Source organism: Anarhichas minor, unplaced genomic scaffold, assembly GCF_050575085.1.
Source record: "Anarhichas minor isolate MPS153535 unplaced genomic scaffold, ASM5057508v1 ptg000042l, whole genome shotgun sequence".
In the NCBI taxonomy this organism is placed as follows: domain Eukaryota; kingdom Metazoa; phylum Chordata; class Actinopteri; order Perciformes; family Anarhichadidae; genus Anarhichas; species Anarhichas minor.
Window position 1 is genome coordinate 7,762,714 of NW_027466488.1, and position 20,361 is coordinate 7,783,074.

The following is a 20,361-nucleotide window of genomic DNA, read 5'->3' on the forward strand; positions in this document are numbered from 1 at the left end:
TTCTTCAGAGTGTATTCCGGCAATTAAGCTATATTAAAAAGTAAAATTAGAGTGCTGTCCTATCTTTACTTTTTTATCCTCTACATTAAGGACCCAGTCAAGGTCTAAGCGTGAGTTGAGCGCATTGTTTTAATTTGTAGGAGACATGTATAAAGATAAGAGCGTGAACAATAGAACTGGACATACACAATATCATGCTTGGGTGGGTGCGTGTGGCTGAGTTGTGATGGGTGTTTCAGTAGCTTTTAATATCATCGTTTCATCAAGTTTAATCATATTTGTTTATTTACTCATCCAGCTATGAGTGTCCTTGTTGTATATTGCACCAATTTATATATAGTATTTCACAGGTATTTGTCAAGTAAATTGAATTGTACTCTGACACAAGCATCCGCTGCTGACCTCATAATATTGCATTACATTGAAAAACTCAAACTTCAGAAAGGCCATGTGTGTCCCCTTATGTCCAGAATACATAAATGGTGAATGCTGCTTCAGTATAGGCCAACAACATCTCTACCAATTACACCTCCCTAGCGGTTAATGAGGTGACAACTGGACTACTCAGGTCTCAAATATTGTATAACATGACCTCTGATTTCTCCTGAAACATACTCTATTTTTAGTTTTTTAGAGTAGCATAAAAGGCAGATATATGATTTATTTTTTTAAGTTAATACTGCTTTATCTCTGCTTTCTAAAAAAATTCAAGTGTTTAACTGAAGCCGTTAGATAATTATCGAGAAAGCAGCTGGGTTAACAGTGTTGTGCTCGAGGGCATTTTGGTCAGATTTGTTATTAGCTGCCGCTAAACCTTTGACCTTCTGATTATGAGATGGTAAAGATAGTGGGTAATACTGTTGCTCGAGGTCTTGAAGCTCTAATTGTGAAAGGATGACAGTATTGGTCATTGAGTTATATTTATAGCAAAGGTTGCTGCCCAGCTATTACCACATGTGTAACGGTGGTGTCTCTTTTTATTAGCACAACTTCAATAGTATTTGTGTCCACAAACTATGTAGGTGATGTCCGCTGACCTGCACTGACCGGTTATTATGTTTTACAATCATCACAGTGTCATGATACATGGATTGGCTGGAATTTTACCGTTTCACAACAAAACATTATTTGCAGTTGAGGTGATTTGTTTTTATATACAATGTTTCAAATTTCACTTTTGACTTATATACTCCTCCTAGAAACAGCCTTCCTAACTTAACATCTTGGCTAACACTGGTACATTTACAGTGTTGTGCATGTGAATAGAAAATAAAGAGAACTAAAAAGACACGACAAGAGATCTGGCAAACAGATCTAAAACGATATACATTATAAATGCGTTTGAGACACTAACTCACTAAGTGGAAAATGAGATAATGGATATAAATGATGGAGGATTAGTAAATGGATGGTTTCATTTAGGTGCAGGGGATGTTGACACACTACAAGCCCACTCACTGGAGTTGCAGCTCCTGTCCTTGCCCTCTACTTTACAGTGACCCCCCTCAACTTTGTACAGCCAGCTTATGGCTCTGGTAAGAAAATACCACAAGAACACTGCTTGTAAAATTCACATTGACTGTCTGAGAGTACAAATGATAAATACAGTTTGAAGGTGGTCATACTTGCACTTATATCTGTTCAATACCCAAGCGAATGCGATCGCAAATGTTGTATAAATGTATGAATGAGTTCTGGCATATTTTTAAAGCAATGGGATGTTCTTCTACCATATATCTACCCACAGAAAATATTTCAGCATGACTGTAAAGTTTAATTTAGTTACAGTTTGTAAAATCATCTTCTACATTTTGTGCTTAAGACCTGCTACTAAAAGAAAACAAATTAATTATTATTATTTCTCACTGAGGCCGGTGATCAGATTGGTGCATTCTGTGTTTTCCAGCCTGTTGCTCTCTTGTGATTTACCAAGCTCTCGTTCATTCATGCACCCTGTCAATGAATGTGAAGTTGTGCCAGAATACACTTCAGTCTCTGGGCAGGAATCCACAGAAGTGGTCTACAGTTGTTTTAATATCATTCTCAAGATTATTCTAAGAGCAGCACCAGCCTATTCCACTGCGTGTGTATCTAGTTGTGTTTTCAATATGTTATTTTGCTGTGGTCCACAGTGCCCTGCATGCCACAAAGCTAATTAAATACACAGCAAGCCAAGGGGCTTAGACGTGTGTTGCCTGGTTGTCCCCCCACATACTCTCTCATACACTGACATAAGTGTAAAATAAACTGTGTGTTTCTTTTGCCACCTTTAAGGGGCAGCTGCATGACTCTTGATGTCATCATGTTCGGTTTCTTAAATCTGGCATGAAAACAGTGTTCAGACTGATGCATGGATCCCAGCTGTTACCCTGTGACCCAGGCATCCATGTGACCACAGAAGAAGTAAGAAGGGCATCCTGTATCCACTCTGCTCCCCATAGATCCCTTCAGAAGGCACTTACAGGGACACGGAAGGACTTTCTTGTTTTTGCCCCCGGGGGCTGCAGCTAGGGAACTGAGATTCATGTGTTATTTTGAACCTGAGGAGTGTGTTGTTTGTATTTGTCAGTGAGTGCTGGTGTGTATCTGCATGTCTGTATGTGTGTGCCCATATTATTGCATAACAGAGTGCAATTTCTTCATGTCTGTTTTGGTGTGTGTGTGTTATTTTAGCCTGGCGGCTGAGCGAGTGAACTATGCCTCTTTGTCCCTTAACACCCTCTTTGCTGTCACTGTCGCTGTGCAGCTACACTGTCACACTCAGGGTAAATAACCATGCCCAAATTAGTCTTTTTATGGCCTAAAATAATAGTCACACCATCATGAATGTTTAATACCTTTTCTCAGGCTCTTTGCTGACAAAAGCATAATTAAGGCTTGTACATAATGCGCTGGCTCAACGGAAATGCGCCATTTTCAGCAAATTCACGAGTGTGTTTGTGGGAAGACTCACTGTGTAATTCTTCTTAACACGGACTGCTGTGTCTTGCTGTTAAACCTAACAATGCAGGGTGTAACACAAGATCCGACTGTGTAGTCATAGCTGGAATGATATTTGTATTCTTTGTAATTGTCAAGGAAGTTAAAAGGACAATGGAGCCAAGAGTCATATGCTCAGGATTGTTTTTCAACTCTACAGTCGAGCAACTGATGGGTTTTTCTTCAGAACTGAATAAAATAGAGAATAGGCTGTGTGCCGAACACAGAATGTTTTTTGCAACAACTGTGTCTACATCTATGAAAAAACGTTTTAAACAAACCTGCAGAAGTTGCCATGCTTTTGGTTTGCTATGAATTAAAAGTGCTCGTTGTTATTACAGGTGCCGCATTCGTTAGTATTACTTTCATTAATTCATTTTCGACCATATTTTTCTGGCCACTTTCTTCCTGCTTCCTTATCTTAATTATTTAATTTCTCTCTATGTTTTCTGTCTGTTATTTCATGTCACCACCTGTGTCTATTCATTTATCAATTCATTAATTTATTAATTCTATAGTCTGCTGTTATTTATTACTCTATCCAGCTTCTTTTTCACTTTTATAGATCTCTGATAGTTTCTTTATGTAAAGGACCCAAAGCATAATTAGATATATCACATTGTAGCTGTTCATTACACCAATAATTTATTGTAGATCGAATTCCTCTGATTAGATCCAAATATATTAATAATGCTGAAAAAGTCTCGCTTCAGTTTCATATATCCTCTTCTCTTTCATCACTTGTTTTGGGCTAATTTCTAACATCAATAAAGAAAGACAGAAACACACGCATGATTAGCAGCGGTTCAAAATGAAACAAAGCTAAAATATATAAATATAAATATATATTATACTTAACAAACACTGAGTAGAGAAAATCTGCCTAAATCAATCTTTACTTCTCAACATTGCATGTTAAATACAGGCAATGTTCTCGTTATTTCCAAATGTGGGCCTCGTGCATGTTTTATGTCCTCTTTAAGGCGATGTCTACGAGCAGAATGCTGAATAATTGACGAGACGCGATCTGGATCAAACGGAAAGTCTGCTTCTGTTTGTGCCTCTCTGTATGCACATGCTGTTCTCTCTGTGCGTGTGGCTTTGTGCACGCATGTGTGTTTGTGTGGTGGATAGACTGCGTTTTCAATGTGTGTTTTTTTGTGTGTGTGCAAGAAAAATAAGATTTTGAAAGAGTTGGTTGTTTTTTTCTGTAGTCGGTGTGATGATCGCTTATTACTGCAGACATGAAATATGTTTGGACTTCTTGTCTATAGAAACAGATTTTTAGCTTTTTCGTTTCTAAATGAGGAGCTCAATAATCTGGGAGCTTATTCATGAGTTTTGATTATGTCCACACTATCCATCAGAAAACAATTTATTGTCCCTGTCACAAAAGCTGGATTCATCTTGAATGCATTTTACAAATGTATTCATCAGTAAGCTGTTGTTTTTGACCATCTCTGTTCAAACATGCTGATAATAACAATATAGTGGCTGCATACTTACATATCTATATATCCTACCTAGACTGATGGTACAATTCTAATCCAGCAGTGAAGGAAAATAGGTGCTTTGGATAGATTTGGACATGTTATTATTTAAAGTCAGTCACTGACAATGGATGATGAATGAAAGTGGTCTTGAGATCATTGGTGGCCCGACCTAAAGTCTGGATTTGCCATGAATAGTGGCTCATGCCTTCATGTTCCCCTCAGGGTGAATTGCAATAACTTTGGTGATCCTCTGACCTTTTTGTCTGATGCCATTATCAGGTCAAAATCACAATTTGTCCAATATTTTGGTACTTGCCTCAGCTGTACTTTGTGGTATGTGCTAATTGGCAAATGTAAGCAGGCTAACGTTCTAGATTAATAAACATGGTAAACATGATACCTGCTTAGCATCAGAATTTATGAAACAAAGCAATCTTTACTCACACACACACACATCTCCTCACCCAACCATCCACACACACACGACACACCACACCTTATTCTCCTCCATTGCACGGTCACACTCAATTGAACCTGTCATCTTCTCTTTGGTCCCCTAATGGCCGTCTACTCGTAGAGAGCTATTAGAGTACAGGACATGTTATTGGAAATCAAAGAGGATTTGGAGACCAGGGCGTCCTCCTGCAGGGGAAAGCACCCAGCAGAGGTCAACTTGTTACAAAAACACACTCGGTCAACCCTGGCCGCTCAGATGGATTGCTCCTGAGTAAATCTCTGTCTCCATCCTCGCCATGGTTGCTCTGGTTATTTTGGAGCAATTTTTGAAGTGATTTTGAAGAACCGATGGCGTGCAGTCATAATACCGGGAGTCTATGAAAGATGCTGTACATACAAACTGTGAAATTGAATCATTGCCTGTTGTATTTCTTCCACATTGTCAGTCAAGATTGAATCCACACATCAGGGTTTAGAGGTTTGGAACAGGGTTATGAAATCAGCAGATAAACTCTTAAAATGGTTTGATGGTTAATATGGAAAAATGCTGTTTTTGGTTCCTTTTGCCATGCCTTCTCTCTTATTGCATTCACTGGCGGCGTAGTCACTAGACATCCAGAGTTTGTAATTCTGATCATCTGATTACTCAGATAACAAGCAAACAACATCTGTACAAGAGTGATTCTTTCTGCTAGTTAGTGTGCCTTGAAGTTTGTATGAAAACAACAAACGTCATTTTCAAGAGCAAACAATTGGAGTACCTGACCAAAATTGCACTCTGTCAAACCCTTCAGGGGGAAACTCGAACAAGTTGGTAATTTTGTAGCACATGCTGCCCTAAGAGGTGTCCTGCATCTGTTTATATTACATACTTTCTCTATAATTGAGATGAACTGAGACTTCATAATATTCAAAAATGACAGCAGAGAAAGTGTTAGTTTTTATAGACATTACAGGTTTCCAGCTGCTGTCTGGCTATATGATAAATGAACACCCAAAGATCCAGGTAACCTAGGTAACTCAGGTGACCTTGTAGATTTGAGCCCAGTTTGGGACTTTCATTGTGTAACAGAGTATTATTTTTATCCCACCTACGTACTTCCAGTCTCTCTCAATATAAATTACTCTACAACAAAGCACAACAACCTTGAAATGAAAATCTGTACAAATGCTGCTCACTGTAAAAAATCAGTAATAAGTGAAAAATACTACTGTTCAGTTCCTGCGAATAAGTTGCTGTTTTCTTTTTTTAAATGTGATTTTAATGAGTGGGAAAGAAACTATAATATAAATATATTTATAATAATACAAATACAATACAAACATTGTAAAATTGATATTTTAGTCATTGATAATTTAGCACGAAATAAAAGTAGCAAAAATATGTTTTTTTTTATCACAAGACAAATCCGCCCCCTTAAATACCCCAAATCAAGAGATTTTAAAACATGATATAAACCGGAGCAAACATGGAATGGCGTGTCTGGGATCAGAAATGATTCTATATTCTTAGTAGCTATCATTGGGTTGGAGAGGGCTGGGGCCCTCATACAGTATTCACTTTATAACATATGTTAGATTTTGTGCTTTCTCCACATTGTGTTTGTCAAAGCTAAGGGCCACACTCTAAGGGAGAACTAAAATGTCTTTGTGTCAGCACCACTGTGTGGTGTCTATGTAGAAAACAATGCCAGACCCTCAGTGCAGCTTGTTATTTGGAAGCTTAGATGTGCAGTACATTAAAAGCCGTGGCTAACGAAAGCAGCATAGTGCAACTGATATAAGCTGTTTGCAAAGGCAGGACATTGGGGAAATCAGAAGCTTCATTAAAGTTTCATATTGTGTTTCTCTACACTTGCAGTTTCATCTTGTGTCTCTATTTACTTAAGGGCCCAAACTAAATAAAGTTAGACTCGCCCTGGGAGCTTGGATTGTAAAAGCTTTAACAACACAATTGTCATGTGAAAAAAAAGGGGCTGTAGAGGGATCGTCATCGTTTTATCCATGACCATGAATCTTTTAATATTAGGGCAGCAGGAGGAATTTCTGTGTGTGTGTCTTCCAGTGGGATGTTTGTTTAGTTTTTGCACTGCACAAATATACATTGCGTTGATACTAGAGTGAATTCTGTTTTTCAATGTTTGCTAATAATACAGTATTTATGCCGTATATGATCATACAACGTGGTCCGAGTGACTCTACAGTGTTTGTCCATTTAAGGTTATGTGATGTGCTTGAGAATCTACTTGTCTGTATCCGCTTCTGTCTGTGTCATTCTGTCACTTTTCCACTTTTCCCACATTCACCGCATTCGTAGTGTCAGGAAACAGACAGAATGACAGCAGATAGTCACTCTCATTCACTCTCTGACACACACACACACACACTCTCTCTATCGGGGCATTAGTCAGCTAGGTTTCCCCATGCGCAGCAAATGATCTGTGAAAATCATACGGAAATCCTGTGCAAGTCTTGGACACACAAACGTATGCAGTATGCATGCACATATTCACAAATTGAAGCAAGGTTCTTGCTCTTTTGCCATAATCTCTTTCACACATGCACACGTGGTAGATATCAAGAGGCAGATATCTTTGACAGCTGCCCAGGTTTGATGGCCTGTTCCTGGCAGAGCTGGCTTTTATAGAGGCTGCTGGTTTCTCAGTGTTAAGTTTCCTGCTGGGTCTTTTGTCCCGTTCTGTGGTTATCATCTTATAAATGAGGGTGTCCACGGGGGAGATGAAAGGAATGGAAACAGGTGAGCACTTCACAGAGCACAGCAATGAATCACCGAGAAAATCTCTAATAACAGAGACCAAAAAGAATGCTTCAGTGCATTAGTGTAAGCAGCTTAGCCAGGTCCGACGCAGTATACAAAGCTCTAATTACATTTTATTCAAATGCTGAAATACTGAATATTGACTATAGCATGCATTTTGTTCTATTTTACAACTACTTGTAACCACATTTAGTATCTGAGCAACATTTTAATGTAATTCTACAGTAAAAACTAATTTTCCAAAACCATCAGTTTGTCAATAAACATACAGTAGCACTGAATAACGACGCTGCTTTAATTCAGTCGATTTCGAAGCAATTATGCAGGTCTTTGAAAGTGTAATCTGTTTGAAATTGCATATTCATTAACATTGCTTAGTTTTTAGCACAGGTATCACAACAAACAGTCAGAATTCTCAAATACATAGAGTACATCGGAATATAACGTTAAAGCCCTTCAGCAAATTGTGCAGCTTTGATTTTGTGTTGTTAAACTATTGTGAAGATGATTTGATGAAACATCTGTAGACACAAGTGTTCACATGATAGCTTCAGTGTCGTACCCATTCTGACTCGCGCTTCCTTCCTGTCACATTCAGGCAAAGTTTCTGCACACTGTACCTAGCTTTAAGGCGTGCAAGATAGTTTTATCACATCCTACGAATTTGACAATCTTACCGTGCCCTTGTGACTCACCTTTTATTTTAGAAAGAAAGCTGTAGTCATAAAAATCACCTGAACGAGTTCAAGCTGCCTCTGTGCGTTTGTGTGCCAGTCTTTACCCGGAGCTCTAACCTTCAAACTACAAAAATGCTCTGATGCTGTGCTGAGGCTTCACACACACTTAGATGGAGGTCCAGATGCGATTGTGTGTGTGTGTGTGTGTGTGTGCATGTGTATGTGACACAGCCCTCGTATGACAGCTGGGCCCTTTTCAATGAAACTCAAAAATCAAGCATGCTTATCCACACATTGTGTCTCTCAAACGTCGCAACCAAAGATGTGTTAAATACAAATACCAACCTCTTTCCTCCATCACTTGGGACCCTGCTGAACATTGTAGCTGCACTACCAGCTCACCTCTTTTCTATAGCTTGCATCATGCCTTCATGATGGGGAGCAGCATGTTTGACACAGGAGAAAGGAAGTGAGGGACAGGGCCAGAGAAGAGAAACATGGGAAGGAGAGAGGTAAAATAGAAAGGCAGGAAAAGTGGGGAAAAGGCTACCCTGCTGTTGGCAGAAATTGTTTCCATGATGTTTGAAGTCCGCAACATTCCAATTGGGCTGCAAAGAATCGGGATTACACACACACACGCACACACTCAACTCTGCCCTGTAAGAGATAGAGGCAAGGAGCGAGGAGGAGGGGGTAGAGAGGGAGGGATGGTGATGAGGAGTGAAAGTGGCAAGTGAGTTTTGGAGAGATGGCAGAAACCAGGGGGAGAGCAGCCTCCATGCTTGTGACAGCAGCTGTATTCCTATCCACTGGAGGAAAAGGGAGATGACACTCCCATGAAGGAAATGCGCAGGGAAACGAGGCAAGAGGGAGGAAAGAGACAAAAATGGCAGAAGAAATATATAAAAAATAATGTGTGAGAACATCACAGCCAGAGAGGGAAATGGCAAATCACAGATTGTTTGGACATTTGTCCTCGTTAGAAGCCATGATCAATAGGCAACTGTTTGGACGCTTTTTGGTCAGTGTGGGCAATTCAGCCAAGAAACAGCACTTGTTTGCCCTTATTTACAGTAGTGTCCCAGTTACCAAATCTCATCCCTGCCTCACAAAAAATGGCCAATGTTTTGCACAGTAAAGGCGACAGCAGCATACAGATTTATATAAAACTGTACCATGTGATTTTCTTGCTTTTCATTTTTCTGCGTGGCACAATTAGGCCTCAATGAACAAGCTTCTGGTGTGGATTAACCAATACTCTCCTCCTGCAGCAATGCATGACTCCTCCTGTTTATATCTTTTGTTCTTTCGCTGTGTTTTGCAGACCTTGACAAACCTGTTCTGACGGTGCACCAGACCATCAGCGATGTGCGTGGCAGTTACTACCAGGAGAAGACGGTGTTCCTGCGCTGCACCGTCAACTCCAACCCTCCCGCACGGTTCATCTGGAAACGTGGGAGCATGCTCATCGAACAGAGCAAGGACAACGGAGTGGACATCTACGAACCGCTTTACACTCAGGTACACACAAAACGCACTGCAGACACACGGCCACGTTTCACATCACACCCTGCTTTCTGCTCTCCTCTCAATCGGCGATTCATTTACTCTAAATCTCTCTCTTCCTTTTATTTTTTATTCTTCCCAACCTTCTAACATTAACGGTTTACACACACTGTTTAAGCACTATGGTTGGCTTGTGACCAGTTTACTGTAGAAAAAGTCCTATTCAGTGTAACACATCCATTGTCTGTGTAGTGTTTCACCACTGTGTGGATGCTAAATCAGAGTTACGGTAACATTAGCAGCTCTGCTCTTCATTTGATTTGGCAAGTCTACCAACCTCAGCCAAACTCGCTATTTGATATTATGCCATGTTCGTCCAAACTCATCATAGTCCTCATCCTAAAAGTGAAACGTACTGCTTGAAAATACAAAACGTGTTCGTCTTTATCAATCGTTAGCACGACTGCTCCCTTTTTCTCCACTTATCAAAGCATCAGTCAGCCACAAAGCAGTGCCCCTCGAGTTCAATTAGCCAGCCGGCAGAGCTGTTCCCGGGTGCTGCCTGAGACGACGTTGGCCCATCACCCACCGTAGCAGAGAGACAGTTATACAGTATCAGACACAACTTCTTGATCTGAAAAAATGATCAGTGATGTTGAAAGAGATGTGAGAGTGCTTCTGTGTGTCCGAGAGAGCGTGTGTGTCTACGTGAGTGGCACAAAGAAATCTACTGGAGTAGAGAGTGACATTGTTTTAAGAACAGTCAGGGAGAGGATGGATGGTTTCAGCTTTTGCTTGTTGCACTGACAATCAGATCACTTTCAATTTCCTAATGGTCCCATGTGAAAGCCGTTACAAATTCATCATTCATATTACTCTTTATGTAGATTTGAGACGCTTCAGTTGATAATCAGGTCAGACATACAAACACAGTATGTGCTCGTGTGTGTGTGTGTGCGTGTGTGCTTATCTAAGTGTGTCTTTGACCCTGTTTATGACAGTGCGGCTCATCAAAAATTGAAGTGACTTTTACACAATATTACAGCCCAGTTTAGAAAAGCCTGAGCTTTCTCATTGATGTAATGTTATGTGTTATAATGGAAATGTGGTCATATTGGATTTATTCTTGGATTCATGTTTATATACGTGTTTCATCATTTTTTTTCTTCTATCTTGGCATGATGTTGTTGTGTTTGTCTGCTTCATCCCATCTAGGGTGAGACCAAGGTGCTGAAGCTTAAAAACCTCAGACCCAAGGACTTTGCCGATTACACGTGCCAGGTGTCCGTCCGCAACGTGTGTAACATCGAAGACAAGTCGGTTACCTTCAGGCTCACAAATGCCACATGTAAGTTTTCTGAATTGTTTTTTTTAAAACACTGCGAAGACAAATAAATGCTTGCGTGTACATGCCTTCTCTGATTTTCTCCTTTGAATTTCATGCTTTCTCTGCATGCCCGTTGTCTCTCTTGCTGTCTGTCTCTCTCTCTCTCTCTCTCATTGTTAAAATATCCCCCATCTTTACGTGTGAAGTATTCTCCTTTTCACCCTCTCATTAATGTCTTTCTCTCTATGTCGTCCTTTCCTTCCTTTCCCTTAGTTTTACCTCCACCCTTTGACTCTCATATTTGCCCTCAGTCTCTCTGCCTTGTTGCCTGCCTCCCAGTGTGCCACATTGCCTATCTGTCTTGTTTTTCTGTTGCTGAAAGCTCATCTCAGGGCCGTCCGCTGTAATTCAGTTGTCACACTCCCTGTTATCTCCAATTCACTCTGCACCGCTCTGTCCATCTCCACGCCACCGCTCGGCAACTCTGCTACTTACGACAACATTGTTGACGTTGACAACCCTGTCGTGTTACAGTCAGACTGATACACCACAAGGGAAAACCCCCTTCTTTTTCTATTGTGTTCATTTTCTCTTCTTCTTTCCCTTTTTTCTTGCCTCATTCTCTAAATGCCAGACAGTCTGTTGTCAAATCTTGCATACAATTAAGTATCTTATATTCTTTTATATAAGTTATGTGGGAGAGAGATAACTGGTTGCTCTGTGTATTCAACCGTAAATCAAAATGTGTCGGGGGCTCTTGAAAAACGTGGGGAATAAACAGGAAGGCAAACCAGGGACGCCCAAATCTTTGAACAAACAAAGCAGGAAATATTAAAAAGCCTTTAGTATAGTGGCTGAATCATTAAAAGAGCCAACATGTTTCCACCACTCTAGCTTTTTGTCAGGGCATTTAACAAACTTCATCGTATATTTGTTAAATGCCCTCACGAAGACCTACAGTAGCAGAATCATGTTGGCTCTTATGATGATTTAACCACATATAATGATTCATGTTTTATTCCTTGTTTTTCAACATTTTTGGAGTGCCTCGAGGATTACCGTCCTGGTTTCATTCAGATGCACCTTGTTGTCAAATTTTTGAATCATGTCCGACATGCTCAAGAGCCATTTGAAGATAGATTTGAAGACTGTCCAGGGCTTCTTATGTTAATCCAGTATGTCTCACTGTCAGAGGGCCTGAATAGATACGCACTGAAAATGTGGATATAGCAAAGTTGTAATTTTTGCTTCAACTGAAATGGTCTAGAAACACAGCCTTTTGACCAGAACGTAGCTTCTTTAAATCTCCAAACTGGTGGTTAAAATGAAAGATTGATACTCCCTTAAAGCAATAGTTTGACATTTTGGGAAATACACGTATATCTTTTCTCGAGTTAGATGAGAACATCAATACTCTCATATTTCTCGGTTCAAGCTCCAGCCAGCAGCTTGTTAGCTCTGCTTAGCACGTGGACTGGAAACAGCCTGCCTCATCTTGTCCATCTAGCACCTCTGAAGCTCAGAGATTGACACATTTTAAATCAACACGTTATGTTTATGTATGATAGCTGTCGGCAAGAAAGCAAATAATCCTGTTTCTTAAAATGTAAAACTATTTCTTTAACGTCAAATTGAGCAAGACACTAAACTACACCTGTTTAGAAGACAGTTGATGCTCTGTGCTGCTCAGAATAGCAGATCTGAATGTGATACAGAAAAGGATACGGCAAAGATGTTGGCCGGTAGTTCTGTAAAGAAAATAAAAGTACATTATTTTTGAAACTGCATTAAAGTTATGTTTCACACTTAAGAGTAAAGAGAAAACGGTTTCTTTTTGCTACGTTTTTATGATGGCCACTAGTCTCCATGACTTTTTATTTACAGACTTTACTCTGAAGGAGAGGTTATCAATTGAGCAATAAGGCCTCTTTCAGATAAGAGATAAATGTTCCCAGGAGTCTCCTAAAGTGAGCTGAAGGTGGGAAAGATAAAAAAAAAAAAAAAAAACTCTGTGATAAAGTTAAGAGGTGAGAAGACAGAGTCTGGAATCTCTGTTTAAGACTGGGCGTGAGAAAAGAGTTAGAAAAAAAGGAGGAAATGAAGGACAGAGTGAATCTGACAGAAAATGACAGATGGACATGGCTTGCTGAAATGCTCCGGAAAAACAGGGTGATGCTAATGAATCAGCCTCAGGTGAATGACACATACTATCCATTATAGCAGACAACACATAGGACCAGAGATGATCAATTATGGATTATAATAATATAATATATAATAACCAGTCAATTGAGAACCAGTTCTCATTTACAATGACAACCCGGACAAAAAGGCTGCAACAGGAGGCAAGTCATTACAAAACTAAATAAAACATAGATACATCTCAAACAATCTCATGCAAAAATTACAACATCATAAAATATACAATATAAAAAAAAAAACAGTGTTCAAATAACAAGAGGCTAAAACATTTGGGGACAGTCTGAATACAGATTAAGGCTGACTAACTGTGCCATGGTTCTGATTTATTTGAACACATTCATTGCTTTTGAATGTACACATATTTTAAATGCTATTCAAAAGGTATAAGAATATGGCAGTCTGTGGTGCTATCCCTTGCTCATTTTTCGTTCATTAGCCCTCAGATCACTGGATAATCTCTAACATGTCCTGTTTTACAAAAGTGTTTGTAAAACAGTCACAAACGTGTCGTTGAAAATCAACTGATATGAAGGAAGGAAGGACAAACAAGTCTAAATACTCTAGCTCTATGTTCTTCACTCTCATTCCCTCTGTCTTCCTGTCTGTCCCTCTTGGACTCCTGCAGCCTGATGGATCAATTGTATCCTCGCGGCTCCGTCAACACACACACACACACACACACACACACACACACACACACACACATTGAAGCACACACACAAACACAGCCAACACAAACAATAAATATCTGCATGGTGCTGACATACGGTGGCAAAAGCTTGCCAAAACAGCCAATCTGGCTGGACATCACAGTCTCATGGAGTGACAGAAAACACACTGCTTCGTGTGTGTGTGTGTGTGTGTGTGTGTGTGTGTGTGTGTGTGTGTGTGTGTGTGTGTGTGTGTGTGTGTGTGTGTGTGTGTGTGTGTGTGTGTGTGTGTGTGTGTGTGTGTGTGTGTGTGTGTGTGTGTGTGTGTGAGTACAGGATAGAGTAAGCTGCAATACAGTGCATTGGTTAAACAGTTTTTCGCTGTTGCTTTGAGTCTACGATAAGAAATGTCTGAGAAACATTTCTTAAAAAAAGTCCCAAAATAAGTCCCTACCAACTGCATTAACATGTTTTCACAGCCTGTACACCCATTGCCCTAGACCTCATATGTTCCCACTAGAATGAAGAAGTGGTATCAGTACAATAAACGCACTAAAATGTTACTCCAAAAGATACATCGAAAGTTAGCTAGTTATGCCAGGGACATACCGAGCACCGGTTAAGTGCAGCTCGTCGCGATAATTACATATTACTTTAGCCGGGAGACTTGTTTGTGTGTTTCAGGGGGGCAGAAACTCTTCTTACATAGATCAAGATGTCACAGGAGTCACAGGACTCTGTTTACTGATTCTCTAGCTGCCAAAAGTTAAACTATCCCCAACTTTTAGTTTTTCTGCACTTCGCTGCGGGATCAAACAGCCTGAGCTCAGGGTGACTGCAGCAACTTTCCATAGACATTGCATGGCAGCTCACCGCAGGCTGCACTTGCATAGTTCAGACAACATAGTCCTAAAGAAATAAATAGGCAAAAGTTATACAGAGTTTAAACTTGATCCAGCTACAGAAGACAAATAACACTAAATGTAAACATATTAATGTTATCTCCGAAAATTTCAACTCAGATCCCCAAGATATCAAGAGAGACAAATGGGGAAACACAGAACAGAAGGAAAATTACAAATAGAAAGCAGAGATAATGAAATAGATACACAGAGGGCAGAGAGTAGGAGAGGGATAGACAGACAGAAGGGCATATGATAAAGAGAGATTGTGAAAGAGGAAAACAAACAGTGAGTTGCTGTTTTGTTTTTTATCCTCTATAATATTTATCTAACAAGCGTATTTTGTTATTCCCCACTGAGCTCCTTTTTGTCCTTGTGGCGTCAGTCACTGGTTAGATTAGATTTATCCAACTAGGTCACGCCATCACCGCTGATTCACCGCGCTGGGACAAGGGGATTGATTGATTTTTATATCATAATCCCAGCCTGGGATTTGAGTACAGGGCTTCTGCCCTCCAGCAACTGCTGACAGCGGGTAAATCCTCATCCCCTGTCTCGCATGAAAAGAACACAGGGGCAATGCTCCGGTGCTCGTCACGTTATTTAAAGTGGTGTAGCAAAGGGGTGGAGGGGGTAATGGAACAAGGCCTGGACATGTGGAGGGATGGAGCAAAACAGTAGATTGCATTAGATTGATTCCCACCATAACTGAATGTGAACTTTTGATTTTGTCACATATTGTTTGTTTAAAATAAATGGAGAGAAATATAGAAAAGTCATAACTTAACCACTTGGCTAACGCCTGAATACCACCATCGCACATGGCCTGCAATTTTTAAAAGTAGCTAATGTAAAACAAGTGTACAACAGAACAGATAGAAGAAGAGGACCTACAACAGAACACTGAATAAGACATTTTAGACGACCAAAATGTTACGGTTAACTTTCGTGAACTGAAAACACACCGTGAAAGGGTTAAAGTTGTAAGACAGAAACACATTCAACGTACAGACAGGACAACGCCATGGTAGCGACCTGTCAATCACCAGGTAGCCCGCCCTAAAACATACCCTGTTTTATCGTCAATTTTACCCTCAATAAGATCATCATTTACTAAATGAATATCATGCTGTATTGAAGAAGAGTTGAAGATTGAGGTCATAAACTCATGTTTACAATGTTTTCTAAAATAATGAATAAAATGTAAGTAGGGTAATTTTCTCAAAGACTTCTACACAATCAAACTTATATTTTCAACCAGAGGAGACGTCCCCTGCTGGCTAGTGGAAAGAATGCCAGTTTAAGGCATCACTTTTCAGATCCGGAGGTTGCTGCATGTGTTGGACGAAAAGAAAACAAACACACATACACACACACCATGATTTAAAACTGTTGACAACCTCTGAGCGGACTGTAAATCTAAACGATGGGAGAGTTGGTTCAGTCTTTTATTGATTACTGTAACTCTTACTACAATATACCTTCACAATAATATGACAGTCGTACAAGTGTGTAATATATATGATGAGATCAATAGGTGGCAAATCCTACTGCATATAAATTCCCTCTTGAAAAGTTAAGGATCGATGGGCAATCTGCAATAACCCTTAGTACTGTGAAACCTCTGCGGTAGCTCATTGTACTGCATCTGTGCAGCCAGTTTTATGTGAGTCTATAATCCATGTCTGAGAGTGTTCGTGTGGAAGAGAGAGAATCAGGAAAAAATGATAGAAAAATGAGAGGGAGAAGAAAAAGACACACCTTTGACATAATCTAAAAGCGTTTATGTATTTAAAGTGTTCACCTGTTACAATACTTACTCTTTGTTTGTACTTTTGATTTGTTTATTTCCATACAAACGTAGATAGCTGTATGACTAACAGACCATGTGTGTCTGGGCTGTATGGATGTAGGTTAAAGGCCTCTCACATGGACTTTTACACTGTTCAGTTCCTAAATGTCTCCACCAGGACATTTCTCCTCTGGTCTCAAATCCAGTCCAGTCAGGGGATCAGGGTGGGGATGTACAGCCACACTGGCTGTCAGGAATCAATCTGCTTGTAAGGCTGCTCTGATCATTTTTCGTGAAGTTACTGGAGAGGGCTTTAAGAATCTCAGAATTTCAGTTCTGTTCCCTCTTTGTTTGACCTTTCCAGTTTCAAAATATATTGCTTTAATTATACGAGTTAGCATGAAGCCTCTCTTCAGCAGGGCTCTGCTTCACACTCATAGAATTACACACTCATACTCATACCCATGACCCGATACCAATTGCAGTTTTGGGACTTAAATTGGCAACATTCCGGTTACAATCTGAATCTTTAAACAATGTCCTAAAAGTTATCCTCTTAGAGTCCACCTGCCTGCTGGCGGGTAGGATTACGGGTGAATAATTGGTTTTGAGTGATGGTATTAGAGTTGTTTTTTTCTTTTTTCTTTTTTTTTAAATAGGGCTTAAAAGGTTACAAACAATGTCCTCAATTTTCCATTGATCGTAAACAAAATATCATTCCTAGATAAATATAATATCTCAAGGTCAGAGTATGGGGCTGGGCACCATGCAGTGCACTTACAAAACTCTGAGGTTCATCTCCTCACTTTGCTTCAGTTTATTTTGTCTATATAGAGGTAATAACCACCGATCCTCCATTTCCCAAACACACACCTGGAACATTTCCTCCTACTTGGCACCAGGGGTCAAGAGAAACCCTTTGGTTGCTAGTCGGCCAACATGCCCCCTCACAATATTATTGACTGACGTAAAGGTGTCACCCACTGTATTCCCGGGTACAAAACACAAACATACAGCACTTGTCAGCATACGCTTCAATCGAAAGATTTAAGCTTTTATTTCCAGCTGATTTCCCCTCAAGAACCCACCTGCCTTTACCTCATAGATTCATTAGTTCCTGCAAATCGGAAACGGGCAGTACAGCATTGGCAGTGAGAGTGAAAGCAAGTCATAGAGAGAATGCAGTGGGGGAAAAAATGCAGAAAGAATGAAAACCAGGTTTAGAGACAAGGGAAGGTAAAAAAGACCGATATTGAAGATACAGAGGTGACAAACTGACAGAGGGAAAAAGCGAGAGAGGGATAGTGTGAGCGTGGTAGAGAGAGGCATTTGTTACCTGGTTGTAAACCGCTGTGCTGCACATAAATCCCATTACTTTGGGAAGAGCGCTGGCTGATCCCACCGTTGCTGTCACCCACGCGTCCCCAGGAAATTGAAGCTATAATTCTGAAATCCTCACTTCCTCCCTCCTTGCTTCACATAGTGTTCTCTCTTATTTTGTCTTCTTCTCAGACTTTTGTGAGATACACTTTTGGCATTTTCTGTTCTTTTAATTTGTTAATTCATTCGTGACACTTGTTTAAACCGTTTACATACAGATTCACCTAAAGCTAATTTACAGTCCAATTAACCTGACTTGCACATATTTTAGTTTGATGTAGGACACTACTGCACTCAGAGGGAAACCACATGAGCAGCATACATACACGCTTTGACTATTCAACCTTAAAATGTCAGTATAATCAATATTGACAACATACAGGGCTAATATATTTCCAATTGTGCTGATGCTCTATTTAACTGTAACTGTAGTTAACAAACGTGAATGTTCGTTGAATACTTGAAAGGCTCTCCAGGCTCACAGGGGTTTACTTAGCATTGTGATTTGATACAATGCAAGTGGACAGTGTTATTTATGTGCTGATTGCAGTTGTTACACCAGTGAAATGTCTTGTCGGCTCGAGAGCCATCACTTGTGAGATTAGCTAAAGAGATGTCCCATTAGTGTGTCATTTTGCGTGCACATTTTTGTCACCCATGTAATAGTCTACAAGCCTGTCTGTGTGTTTGTGCACGGCATGCGTGTGTTCTTGTAATAGTAGAAACATCCGTCGGTAAACTAGTTTGTTGAGCCTCCGCGCACCTCTTTCATTACGGCGATTGCAATCTGTTAAAAAAGAGATTAGATGAGAGGATGTACTGCGTAAAGTCTATTAGAGGAATGAATTGCTTCCCGTGCTCTGTGGGGTCGGTCTCACTCTCACTGAGGATTAACTCTCTCTCAGCTCGATAAGCCTGGATTCTCCTCCGTCTTGCAATTTAGAAGACCCGTCTGGAGTACACTCATATTAAATACTCAAATAAAATTATTTAAAACCTTAAAAAATGCACCCATGTTCAACAAGTCAATGTGTTTCGTGGAAAACAAATCCTTTGTTTAAAAGTGTTCACACGTCCGTGTCTAAATAATGCATAAATAACTAAATAACTGGCTGACGGGAACCTAATAGTAAAAAATACATTCATTCAAATTGTATCATCAATGGAATGGCTCCATATCAATAATGGATTCATCTGATTAACACTTACTGGATCTCCATTTTAACATGTTTGGACTATTCATTGGTTTGTAACAAATGGCTTTGGATACATACTAATGCTATTTTCAAACATTCATGAATGAATGCTCCAAATATTATCACAATAAGTATTAGTAATTTCATAATTGTGATCCACAAACGTTTTGATATACATTACTTCATAGGGTGATGTGATGTAATGGCAGTTAGAATTGAGACAAATATGTCTTGATGGATAAATGTCTCTATGATGATCTCACATCTGTTTTTATGAAGGATCAGCAATTAACCTTCGAACTTCCTCCCCATCTGCTGACTACAGAGGTTCTCCATCAGTTGACCCAAGACTCAGATATTTTAGGAACTACACAAATGTACGTAACAAGTTTAGTAATCAAGTGTTTTGCTTGCTTTATATTTATCTCCACATGGACCCTGGAAACATTTCCTTAACAGCGTAATACATAACTATGCCTCCGGATGGTAATCAATATAGAGTTATCACCCGCTGCATGATGTCTTACAGGGCTCAGTTTTACATTGGACAGCATAACCACATGAAACAGGGGTTTTGCCAAAGTTAGGATGTGGGAAACCCTGTTTGATACTCTATATAAAGTTCAATATTGAGAGCCTTGATTTACAGAGGTTTTTGACAGCAAATAGAAATTACTGGAATTATCATGGACAAAGTATAGTCATTAAACAACCATTTAGTGGTTTTACATCAGCAAAACCACAACTCCCCGCCTCCACTTGCTAGAGACCATTTATTCTGTAGAAGCAAACAAATAGACAACATGTGTTTGCTGCAAAAGCCTTGTGATTGATTTCATAACGTGTCAGACAATTAAAAAAAAATAAACTATTTAATTGGATCACCCTTTAACTTTTGTATTTTCAGGAGACCCATGTTGTTTTCTTCTTTTACCAAACAGAGCCTGCTGCATTAGCCTGCCTGGTTTTTAAACAGCGCCTATGTCCTTTTTTTTGGAGTAGCGCTACTCTTAAATGCAAAT

The 20,361-nt window shown here is 39.8% G+C and overlaps 1 protein-coding gene across 1 annotated transcript in view; it reads left to right on the forward strand.

The window, feature by feature from the left end:
• Positions 1-20,361, forward strand: part of mdga1 (MAM domain containing glycosylphosphatidylinositol anchor 1) — a 152,977-nt gene that overhangs the window by 73,007 nt on the left and 59,609 nt on the right. The window contains exons 5-6 of the mRNA XM_076109762.1: positions 9,709-9,905; positions 11,106-11,238. Of these exons, the coding sequence (XP_075965877.1) occupies positions 9,709-9,905; positions 11,106-11,238 (330 nt within the window). The remainder of the gene's footprint in view (positions 1-9,708; positions 9,906-11,105; positions 11,239-20,361) is intronic.